Here is a 13074-nt window from a genome sequence, read left to right as displayed (position 1 = left end):
CTGAAGCAGGTTCCAAGTTGTCAACACAGATCCTGACGTGGGGCTCAAACTCACAAATCGAGAAATCATGATCTGAGCTGAAGTCAGACACTTAACCAACTGAGCCATACAGGTGCTCCATTTGTTTGTTTTAAATTCCTTTTTTGAAACTTACTAATCCTACGGGAAAATTATTTTTTGGTAATACACAAAGAGTTTTTTAGTTATATAAATGGCTAGATTCTATTCCCCAGGTATATAATTTTTAAATTTATTGCTGTCATATTGCTGGTCAGGTGAGTCAGCATATCTTTTGCCTTGGTGACAGTCTGGGTAAAATTGGAAACTAAAGCAACAGGTAATCACTGAGTATTATAATTCATTTTTATAACCTGCTAATTAAAATGTTTCTAATTATAAAAGTAAATTATATGAGAATGGGCATGCACAGTGTTTAAGAACACAGGCTGATTCATGAGTGTAATTGTATTTGTGGTTAACTTATTTAATCTTAGATTTCTCCATAAAAATAGGATAATAATACTTTATATGGATACTGTATAAGAGTGCTTCATAATAAATGCTAGCTTTGCATAATAATTTTATAAAATTCAACTCTACTAGTTTAAATATGATCAATATAAATGCTTACTTAATACCATTTCAGTTAAATTTGTTCTGTTTCCCTTATTTTATGAAAACTAGGAAATGAAATGACATCATTGATATTTAAATTCACTCAGATATTTCACAAGTTTTAAAGTTATTTTTATACGGTTAATCTACCCCCTTTGAGATCTGCTTTGGCCCCCAATGTAGTAAAATTCGTCATTACAAAACTAAGTATATGTACATGCACAAGAAAACTAGAACTAGCACGCAGATCTTTTAAGTAATGTGTGAGGTCTATTACTACTCACATAGTAGAATTCAAGAATCCAAGCATCTCACAGGAATTTCTGCAGTTTTGTTATCTAATGCATTCTTAATTGGCACCTTCTATACAATTTACTGTTCCGTGTTGGACATTGGGGAACTATTTAAAACAAACAAGGCTTCAGATTTAGGCCAGTCTTGCCATTAACAAGCAAGTCTGACCTCTTTTGGTTGAAATTTTCTTTCTTGTAAAATAAGAATTAGACCAGATGATCCGGATAGTTCTTTAAATTGTACTATTTTGTAACTATAAATAGAACTAATTGCCATCAAATTGCATTGTATTCTACGTTTGGAGTTTAAGCATACCAATCACTCTCTGCTCAGTTTCTCACTGAACTAACTTTAAATATCCCTCTGAAGTATTGTATTATCATAATTTTGTTCTTCCTGTTGCTAGTGGTTGGTTGTGCCAGGAAAATTTGACTCTATCTCAAGAATTAATCCTTGTAAATGCTGTATGGTTTGCTCTGTCTCACTCTTTTAATATCAACAAGGTTTTATCATACTTTATTTGGCAAGCTTCAGAAAGCAGTCATTTCCCTGTAGAGCTACAGCTTGATTTGACAATTTCTAAACTATTTCTTTTTCTACTTTTTTGTAAGGTTATTTCCTTGAGAAACTATTTGATGTAAAGTAACTATTTTGCTGAATTTTCTTTCATAAATTATTTACTGAGTTTGTTTTTTATGAGTGTTATTTTCCTCATAAATCAGCTGAAATTAGGAACTCAACCAAAAGTTTAATTTCCTTCCAAATGATTTATAAATTTTAGAGGTAGTTGAGGGAATGAGGAGGGAAGCATATTTTTGCTTTCAGGTTGGTTTGTTTGTTTTCCTCTAGAACTTGACACTTTTATTCTTCAATGAAATCAAATTATAGAAGGACTTTAACAATATTAATAATATTAAGTTGGATGGTGGGCACTTGAGGTTTGTTTCATTATTATTCTTAAACGAAGGCTAAATGTTTACATACATGTATATACATTTTAACTTTCATGTGTAGATTTAACTAATCGGAAAGCAAATTTTTAAACCAAAAGAAAAAAAGGAGAAAAAAATCATTTAATTTTTATCTTGTTTCTTATTTATTCTTCCTACTAGACTGTAAGCTCTATGCAGTTAGTTAAGATACTTGGTTTTTTCATCAACTGATATATCCCCAGTACGTAGGACAGTAACTTAAGGACCCAGTACCTGGCACTTGAAATATGGAAACATTTGATAAATATTTGTTGAGTTACTCTCCTGTTAGGTGGACTGTTTTCCAGGATGATGGTCTAATAGATTATGCATGATTTGTGCTTAACTATGCCGAATAGGCTTGGCTTCTGTTGAATAAAGAGGTATTGTTTAGCATTGAGAATAAAGTTTATGAGACTGAGTTTAGCTCATTCACTTTATTCAAAAAGCTAAGACTTTAGTGACTTTTAAATGTGTCACTTTAGTCTTGTCCTTTGGTATAGTTTGAGATATGATGCTTTTCACCCTATTAACCTCTTGTGGATATTTTCTTAGTCACAAATAGAATTGAATGAATCAATGCAAATCAGAACTATTTAGTGAAAGTTTATACTTGCCCTAAAGATAAGAATATTTTAATATTGTCTACTTATAAAGTGTAACAGCATAAAATAATGATACAGTAGAAAATGATTTTGGAAAAGTGACCTAAAGGAGGAAGAGAGGTATAATGAAAATGAGTATCTCTTAGGGTTTTAAAGTATGTACTATACTTCTTCCCAAAAGTGTAAAATACCACCTGTCCTCCCCCATTTTGAAACTAAAGAAATACTTTAAAACTAGATAAATGATCTTTGACCATTTGAAAAGTAAACCTTTCTGCCCCAATTATAAATTACTGTTAATTTATAGATTTAAATTTATAGGTAAATTTTTCAAATACAGTCTGAATTTTTTCTAGCATTAGATTGATTTTCATTAAATTTTCAAAAATCTTTTTCTAAGTAATTCATTGTTAATTAGAAGTTGTCTCAATACATTGTGAAAAGAGATTTAAATCTTAATTCAACTGATATTCTCATTTAAGTGTAGACTTTTTAGTGGTGAGCAGGCATGATCCTTATGACACGCATACTATTTGACAGGAAAATAAGCTGATTATTGACAAAAAGCAGTTTTTAAATTTCTTGGAATAAAGAGGAACTATGAGTTTTAAATAAGCAAGGTAAATTGTAGATGTATTAGAAAAATTGCATAGCTCTTGTAATCTTTTTACTTACACTTAATATTTTATGTACTTAATCTTTATACTTATACTGTATTCATGCATTCAACTTAATTTTTTTTTAATATTTTTAGTGTTAAAAGTACAAAAGTCAGATTCCGTTTTTGCTTTTTATTCTTAGAAGCTTTGTTTGTCATCATGTTCTGTTATGTATTTCAGCATACATATTGAGGCATTTCTAGGAACTCCTTGAAAAAATTCACTTGTTAAAAGGGATAAAAATGGTAAAAGACTTGAATTATCAAAACCTTAAGCAAAAATGAATATAAAATACTGTTTATCTAGACATTGAAGTAGTCCATACCAACTCTTGACTCCATGTTTTTTTGTGTTTTTGTGATAGATAAGACAAAACCTATGGCTTCTGTAACTAATGCCAATACATCTAGTACACAAGCAGCTCCTGTAGCTGTTACAACACCTGTGTCATCTGGTCAGGCCACACCTACGTCACCTATTAAAAAGGTAAGCCAAATTTTTGTTTGCTAAAAATACATCTATTCTGTTTAAGTACTAAAGCATTAAGACAATTCTTAAATTTGTATACTTTATTCCAAAAGTAAAGTTTAGAGCAAGAATGTATTTTTCCTTTTTAATTTGACTTGAGATTTTCTTTGAACCATATTACATTCTTTTTTTTTTTAATATAATTTTTAAAGTATTAGTTTGCACATAAAAACTAATGGCTTTGTATTTTTTATTTGTACTGAATTGTTGAGAAACATGGGTTTTGTATCCTTTATCCCTGTTGATAAGTAAAGGTACATTTTGTTAATTTCACATGTGTGTGAGTTAAGCACAAAAAATACTACCACAAGTCAAGGACAGAGCTAGAATCTAGATTTTCCTTTTTGTTTAGTTTTGTTTTTATTTAAATTCAAGTTAGTTAGCATTCAGTACAGTATTGGTTTCAGGAATAGAACCCAGTGATTCATCACTTCCGTATAACACCCCGTGTGCATACCAACAAGTGCCTTCCTTAATGCCCATCATTGATTTAGCCCGCCCCCCCACCCCCGCCGCCCCGCACCTACCTCCCCTCCAAAAACCCTCAGTTTGTTCTTTGTAGTTAAGAGTTTCTTATGGTTTGCCTCCCTCTGTTTTTATCTTATTTTTCCTTCCCTTCCCCTTATTCATCTTGTGTTTCTTTCTTTTTTTTTTAATTTTTTTTTTTTTTAATGTTTATTCCTTTTTGAGAGAGCACAAGCAGGGGAGGGACAGAGAGAGAGGGAGACACAGAATCTGAAGCAGGCTCCAGGCTCTGAGCTATCAGCACAGAGCCCAATGTGGGGCTCAAACTCTCGAACCTCAAGATCATGCCCTGAGCCAAGTCAGATGCTCAACCAACTGAGCCACCCAGGTGCCCCTCATCTGTTGTGTTTCTTACATGGAATCTAGATTTTCTAACTCTACAAAGCACTAGATTTGCAAGTATCATGCCATAAGAGCATGACCTCTGATGTCAGACAAAGCAGAGATCCACACCTGTACCCCTCTCCTCCTTTATTAATTGTAAGGACCTTAAGCAAGTTACTGTCTTCTTATCTGTCAGGGGAAAGAAAGACAAAACAAAAACAGAAGAGTAAGTTAGCATTGTAAGTGTTGGTTGAGAGAGAGCCTGGCTAGTGACAAAGTACTCCCACAATGTTAGTTTCATTTCTTCCTCTTCTCCTTTATTCTGTTCTCCACGTGGGCTCTGTCCTTTTGCTTCCTTTTCTCCACCAAACAGTGCTTTCCAACTAGTTTGTTGATGTTTTTAAAGATTTTGCTTTTCCCTGCTACTCCAGAACCTGTACTTCATTTGACCCAAATTAAAGATTACAGGTTTTGTTTTATTTTGTGGGGGTTTTTTTGTTTTTGGTTGTTTTTTTTTTTTACCACTGCTCTCTCTTTTTAAAGGCTTCTCCCCACCAACCCTTACTTGTCTTTAATGAGCGTATTCATTTCCCTCTCTGTTTACATACACACACACACACACATATGCACACACATACACACACTTTTTTGTGGAAACATTTAAGAATTGAGTGCAATCAGTATAACACTTTACCCTTAAATACTTGAATATGTATCTCCTAAATACAAAAGCATTATCCTTCATTCCCATACTAAAATGATCCTATTTAAGATATTTAACTTTGATATAATACTCTGATCTGTGATCATTATATACAAACCATTATATACAAACCATTATATACAAACTAAGATATTTAACTTTGATATAATACTCTGATCTGTGATCATTATATACAAACCATTATATACAAACCATTATATACAAACTAAGATATTTAACTTTGATATAATACTCTGATCTGTGATCATTATATACAAACCATAGTGAAGATTTTTTCAGTTGTCCTCCTACTAATGTTTTTCTGTTTGTTTTTTCTTGAAATCAAGGGTCCACTGAGGGATTGTACATTGTATTTAACTGTCATGTCTGTGCCTTTGGACTTCTTATTTTGTTGCTTATCTGACATTATTTGGTTTGGGTGGGTTTGATTTTAAATTCCCATAGTGTTTCTATTATGTTGTCAGTATTGCTAATTTTGGATTTGGCTTCAAGTGATCAAAATGTGAACCCTTTAGAATAATAAACTAGAGAAAATCCATACCGCTAGTAATGATCCTCTTCTAAAACTCTTCCTAAGGAAATTGGTATTGTGGGTTCATAGTAGTAGAAATGCATGGATTTCACTGGTACAGTTTGAATATCAGGAAACTATATGAATGATTTATCTTACCTTCTGTATTCCAGAGCTGAGGGCTTCTTGAAGTTAGGTAGAACTCATATTCATAAGATCATAATTGGGGCGCCTGGGTGGCGCAGTCGGTTAAGCGTCCGACTTCAGCCAGGTCACGATCTCGCGGTCCGTGAGTTCGAGCCCCGCGTCGGGCTCTGGGCTGATGGCTCGGAGCCTGGAGCCTGTTTCCGATTCTGTGTCTCCCTCTCTCTCTGCCCCTCCCCCGTTCATGCTCTGTCTCTCTCTGTCCCAAAAATAAATAAACGTTGAAAAAAAAAAAGATCATAATTATATATGCTTAAAAATGAAATTTTTCGGGGCGCCTCGGTGGCGCAGTCGGTTAAGCGTCCGACTTCAGCCAGGTCACGATCTTGCGGTCCGTGAGTTCGAGCCCCGCGTCAGGCTCTGGGCTGATGGCTCGGAGCCTGGAGCCTGTTTCCGATTCTGTGTCTCCCTCTCTCTCTGCCCCTCCCCCGTTCATGCTCTGTCTCTCTCTGTCCCAAAAATAAATAAAAAGCGTTGAAAAAAAAATTTTTTTTTAAAAAATAAAAATTTAAAAAAAATGAAATTTTTCAGGGGCAATCTCTCTGCAGAATTTTCAAGATGATTATCATGGTATAACTGGAGTCAACATAGGCTGCTTTAACTAAACTTTATTTAATTCTAGAGTTCTTCTATACTTCTTCAGTGATTACCAAACTTTAGCTTTTTTGATTTATTATCTGTTAAAACTATAGGATTATCAGAAGTTCGCAAGAAGCTCCATCCCTCTGAAATATCTGGCCAAGAAAAACTGGCTCTCATTCTTTTGAGTATTTAGCTAAGCAGTCTCTTTCCTGCTATAGTCAAACAATTACAGTGGACTTCTTTCAATCAACTATATTTTTCTCAAGCATAGCCCCAAATTTAATAACTTAATTGCTCTTAATATCTGTTAGATTAACCTCTTTGCTATAAAAATCCTTGTTCAGAATTACTTCTGATTCTGTAATTAAATTGATATAATAACAAGTGTTTTCTATGATTTGCATATTTAGAAACTCTATTCTCAATTTCAAGCATCATAACTTACTTGGAAGATTATATTGTTTCAGTCTTAAAACCTTAAGGGTTTTATAGCCAAATTTTATTCAAATCAACAAAGTTATGGTATACAGAAAATTTGAAGTATTATTTTAATGGATGGAGCAATCTTATTTATTTTGTATGACTTTTTAAAGCCTTTAATTTTGTTCAGTGATACTTTGTAATGTTAATTTAGCATTTTAATGTTTCTAAGTTAGTTTCAGGAATTTTCTTGTAACTTAGAGACCTAACAGATGAGTTGCCTTAGATGAATTGTTAATCTGTAAATGCATTTTAAAAGATTTTGCAGTTAAGAATTCTATTTTTAGATTCTCACTCACTACTCTGCTTTTGATATTTGCAAAGAGGTATGCTAAGTTTTGTTTTCTCCACCATTGCATAAACTATATATAAATACACACTCATACACTCATGGTAAGCAATAGATCACAAAACAGAAGCTCTAAAGCAGTATTAAATATCACTTATATTTTCTAACAACTCAGGGTGGCAGCTACAGAGAAACATAGATATATTCGCTTTAAATGATTTTCGCTTAAGTTCTTAACTCTTCAGCTAAAATTAAAGAATATTTCTGTAGCAGTAAGATCAGGCTTATGATTTGTGGAGATGTTTTCTATAATACCATCAGTTTGGTTTTATGATTTAAAATTTTAACAGTAGGGGTGCCTGGCTGGCTCAGTTGGGAGAGCATGTGACTCGATCTTGGGTTCATGAATTCAAACCCCACGATAGGTGTAGAGATTATTTTAAAAATAAGTAATCTTTTAAAAATTGTTTAGTATTTTTATTTTTGAGAGAGAGTGTGAGTGGGGGAGGGATATAGAGGGAAGGGAACAGGATCCAAAGCAGGCTCAGCACTGATAGCAGTGAGCCCAGTGTGGGCCCAAACCTATGAACTGTGAGATCCTGACCTGAGCCAAAGTCAGATGCTCAACCAACTGAGCCACTCAAGCATCTCTAATCTTTAAAATTGTAACAGTAATTTTATATACCCCTCTTTTGTCAAAATAAATATTTTTGGTTGGGGCTCCTATGTGTGTCTTGGTCAGTTAAGCATCCAACTGTTAATTTCGGCTCAGGTCGTGATCTCATGGTTCATGAGTTTGAGCCCTATATCGGGCTCCGTGCTGAGTATGGAGCCTGCTTGAGATTTTCTCTCTCTCTGTCTCTCTCCCCCGCCCTCCTCCCTGCTTACTCTCTCTCTCTCTCTCTCTCTCTGTCTCTCTCCCACGCCCTCCTTCTCCCTGCTTGCTCTCTCTCTCTCTCTCAAATAAAATAAAAAACTTAAAAAATAAATATTGTTTGGGATCTCAGAAAAAGATTGCCTACTTTGTTGTATGCACATAAATTCTGATAGGGTAAACTGTATTTACTTTACTAGATGGTAAAAATTCAGAATTTTCTTGGAATTAAATGCTTTGGTTAATTGAATCCAATTATTAAGTATAATAATAATTTAATAAAAAACTACTGTGTACTGTGGTATATTGCAGTATGCCAGTAGAAGTGTACAAATACAGAATGATGGTTTAAAAATGAAAGAGATCATATTTGATTTGAGGTAATAAAATTAGAACATTTGAGATCTTGAATGAGTAAGTAGTATTTCAACTAGCAGGAGAGTTTGTACAGTTTGCTGAAAGGAAAAAAAGAAACAATGTGAACAAAGTAGGGACAATGTAGAATCTTTTGCAGGAAAATAAATTGTTTAGTTTGATATCTAGAGTACATATACAAAGTAAAACAGGAATAGTAAAGCCAAATTGTGGAACATCTTCATTTCTCTGGTAACATTTTTAGTTTGATGGATAGTAGAGAATCAGAAGATGTTTAAACAAGGCCGTGAAAGAATTATTCTTTATAGAATATAATTTTGGTAGCAACGTACAGGTGTATTTGAAGGTGAGAGACTAATTGAAAGACGATGTATTAGAAAATCATTGAAGTTGCCCAAGATGATAAAAAAAATAAACTAGAGAAGTGGCAGTTCTTAGAAGGAGATGAGTTTCTCCTCAGAAGGAGAAGAGTTTCAGAGACTTGGCAGCTAATTTATAAATGAAGGACGATGACAGAGAAGAAGTCTAACATGGCTATGAAGTTTCAAACAGGGAATTGAAGAAATTTATTGGTGCTACTAACAGAATTAGGGAACTGAGGGAGAGCCAGTTTGGAAATATAGGTGTTTGATTTTAAGTATGTTGAGTTTCAGGTTCCAGTTGTAGTTCTAGATGGTCCATTCTCCAGGTAATTAGAAATTTAGGACTGGGAATTTAGGAATAAGACTCAACTAGAAATAATAAATTTGAAAATAAGCTGAGCACAGTTCATATTGAGCTTGAGGAAGTAGAAAAGACCCTGTTCCCAGCCCTCAGAAGAAAGTAGAGAAGATGAGAGATCTGAGAACAGGCTCTTGAAATGCTTGTGTTGCAGGACTGTGCTGACAAAAGCAACAAGGCCAAGAAGGAGGGTGGGCAAAAGAGTAAGAAAGTCAAAACAGTGTCCTGTTACAAAAGCCAAAAGAAGAGTTTCAGGGAATAGGTATAGTTGAATATTTCAGAGATACTCATTTACAGACCAAGTAAAATTGAAAGGTACTTTTAAACACATAAACCAATAAATCCAAATTCACACTAGGCAGAATGGGGGTAGATCAGTCATTACAGTGCAAGAAATGTCCATTTTAAATTGCTAATACTGCTTCATTTTTCTCAACTCTAAAATAGCAGTATTAATAGTATTTCAGTGGGTGGTTGTAAGGATTAAACAAGATAACTCCTGTGAAGCACTTAGTTTAGGGACTGGCGGGAGTAAACATCTGTTAAATGTTAGCTTCTCTTGTAACATTCAGTAAAAGTTACGTTATCTATTTTATCATGGAGGCGTAACTTTGTTTCCAGTTTTGGGGAGGTTCCAAGGCAGGGATTAGCAAACCGTAGTCAGGTGAAACTGGCCTATTACTTGTTTTTGTACAAGTTAGAATGGTTTTAATATTTTTTTAAATTATTTTGAGAGACGGAGTGCAAGCAGGGGAGGGGCAGAGGGGGAGGGAGAGAGAGAATCCCAAGCAGGATCTGCGCTGTCAGTGCAGAGTTCGATGCGGGGCTCAAACTCAGGAACTGTGAGATCTTGACCTGAGCCAGCCGAAATCAAGAGTCGGCTACTTAACTAACTGAGCTACCCAGGCACCCCTGGTTTTAATATATATTTTAAAATTTTTTCTAAATGTTTTTACTTATTTTTTTTAATTTTTTTAAATGTTTATTTATTTTTGAGACAGAGAGAGACAGAATATGAATGGGGGAGGGACAGAGAGAGAGGGAGACACAGAATGGGAAGCAGGCTCCAGGCTCTGAGCCATCAGCCCAGAGCCCGATGCGGGGCTCGAACTCACGGACTGCGAGATCGTGACTTGAGCTGAAGTCGGATGCTTAACCGACTGAGCCACCCAGGCACCCCTGTTTTTACTTATTTTTGAGAGAGAGAGACAGAGACAGACAGAGCAAGTGGGGGAGGGGCAGAGAGAGTGAGGGAGACACAGAATCCGAAGCAGGCTCCAGGCTCTAGGCTTTAGGCTCTAGGCCCTGAGCTGTCAGCACAGAGCCTAACGCGGGGCTTGAACTCACAAGCTGTGAGATCATGACCTGAGCCAAAGTCGGATGCTTAACCGACTGAGCCACCCAGGCACCCCAAGGTTTTAATATTTTTAAATGGTTGGAGGGGAAAAATCAAAAGAATATTTTGTAACCCAAACTTAAATTTCAGTGTATCTAAATAAGTTTTATTAGAAACACAGCCACATTTATTCTCATGTATTACCTGTGGTTACTTTTGTACAACACTGTGGATGAATAGTTACAACAGTGACTCTGTGGTCTGCAAAGCCTAAAATTCACAGTCTGGTCCTTTACAGAAAAGTTGGCCAATCTCTATTCTTGGATAGTCCCTATGAGTTTAGACGCAGAAATCAAAAACTGGTCATCTCAGTGTCTGTATTGTTGTATAAAATGTTAACAGAGATCCAGTGGAATCCTTAATGTTTTGTTAATTTTTTTCACAGTGCCACTTGGCCGAAAGAAGTATTTGTTTCATTTATTAAATAGTTAAGTGCAAGTAAGTTAACAGTGGCAATTTGTGCCGTGTCCAACAGATGTCACTGTGCTTTCTCTCAAAACTTGAAAGTATACCACAGCGCCCTTGTGATTTTATTCTGGCATCCCTGGAATGCCTCAGTGCACTGTATATCATGAGGCTATTTATGAACTTATTGATAGGAATTACTTACTAGAAGTACCAGAGATATCTTACCATCATAATAATTTTGTCTATGAAGTAGCCCTCTGACATTCTGGGTGCTTAAACAAGCAAGCACTCTGAAATGCTAATTATATCAAACTTTGGCAATAAATATGGAAGAAAGTGTTTTTTCTTTTTTTTTTTTTAATTACCCATATCCTATGCTTATAGCAACTAGTTAGTTGCTATATTCACCCATCTGTTCTTAACTGTGGTTAAATATTTAAACAGTGAAGTTCATGAAATGAACTAAAGACAACAAATGTTTCATTTTTAGGGCTCTTGGAAACCTTGAAAATGAAATATTTGTACAAAAGAATAGTTTTTAGTTGAAATGTTAAAATTAATATTTGGTGGTAAAATCAAAAAGTAAGTTTAAGGCTATGATACTAAAAATATACTGAATTAAATATTCTAAGTGGAAGATAACATCACTTATTACTTTTTGTTGATTATGCTGGATTAAAAAAAATTCTTAACCCAAGTATATAAATGAATAAAAATAAAATTCAAATGCAGTAGTCTGTTCATTCAAGTACTGTAATATTTGCTCCATGTGCCTTTAATTGCTTTAGAAATTTCTTTATTAGATTCTTTCAGATTCTTTCTCTTATGCTAAAATTAGATTTGTTCCCAGTTACTTTTAAGATTGGATCATTACCCAGTTACTGGGTTTTGTTACAAAATTCTTTTAAACAGAAAAAAGTATGTTTTGTTTATAACTTCCTTTTTTGTTTTGTGCTTTCAATCTTTATGTCTTTACCTGTCTTATTTTAATTGGCTTTAGTATGATTTCATTGCTCCTATCATGCCTGTGGTGGAATCAGTAGATCCTGCATCATGGAGGCAGGGCTTGCGCAAAACTGGCATTGTTCTTGTGCCCAATAAGGGTGAAAAATCCATGGTGAGGCATTCCTATGTGCAAGGATTTATGAGGTTACAATATAACAAGTTTAATATGAATATTGGTTCCAGAGATGCATGGTTTTAAAGTCCTTATGGTGTGCTCATTTCTGTCCTCTGTATTTGCATTATAATTTTTCTGTGTGCTATAAAGTGTGGAGTGTGTTTTCTTAAATCTAACTTTTGGAAAGATAGTTCTATTTTTTTCCAGTTTTAGATCTTTACATTTTTTACTAAGACATTAACCTACTTAGTAAAAGTGTTTCTCCTGAAACTATTAACTATAATTTCAGACATATTATCTGTAAATTTGTTATTTCCAGCTTAAGGATTGATCAGTGTTGATAATTACGTTTTCTTTTCCTTAAAAATAAAATAACAGTTTCCAACCTCAGCTACAAAAATTTCTCCCAAAGAAGAAGAGAGAAAAGACGAGTCTCCTGCATCTTGGAGGTTAGGACTTAGAAAGACTGGCAGTTATGGCGCACTTGCAGAAATCACAGCATCTAAAGAGGCTCAGAAAGAAAAAGACACTGCAGGTGTTATACGTTCAGCTTCGAGTCCCAGACTCTCCTCCTCTTTGGATAATAAAGAAAAGGTGACTTATTTCATCATCTGGTTTCTATCAACACTCTAATCATTTGTTTTCCAGGAACATGAAATCTGATAGATTTTCTACTTTGTGTCATTATTAAATTTGTGTATCAACTTAATTCACCTGACTTAATGAATTTTACATGATAATACAAATAGACCTACCTTAAACAAATGTCAGTATGGAATTATAGGCATACCTCAGAGATATTGTGGGTTTGGCTCCAGACCACTGCAATAAAGCAAGTCAAATGAATTTTTTGTTTCCCACTGTATATAA

At 34.5% G+C, this 13074-nt stretch overlaps 1 protein-coding gene across 9 annotated transcripts in view; it reads left to right on the top strand.

The window, feature by feature from the left end:
• PPP1R12A (protein phosphatase 1 regulatory subunit 12A) overlaps positions 1-13074 on the top strand; it is a 160097-nt gene that overhangs the window by 98172 nt on the left and 48851 nt on the right. For all 9 annotated transcript variants that reach the window (XM_043561596.1, XM_043561601.1, XM_043561594.1 and 6 more), the window contains exons 9-10: positions 3509-3630; positions 12583-12798. In XM_043561596.1, the coding sequence (XP_043417531.1) occupies positions 3509-3630; positions 12583-12798 (338 nt within the window). The remainder of the gene's footprint in view (positions 1-3508; positions 3631-12582; positions 12799-13074) is intronic.

Source organism: Prionailurus bengalensis, chromosome B4 (assembly GCF_016509475.1).
Source record: "Prionailurus bengalensis isolate Pbe53 chromosome B4, Fcat_Pben_1.1_paternal_pri, whole genome shotgun sequence".
Lineage (NCBI taxonomy): Eukaryota > Metazoa > Chordata > Mammalia > Carnivora > Felidae > Prionailurus > Prionailurus bengalensis.
Note: the sequence above shows the minus strand (reverse complement) of the source record. Positions and strands in the feature narration are given on the sequence as shown.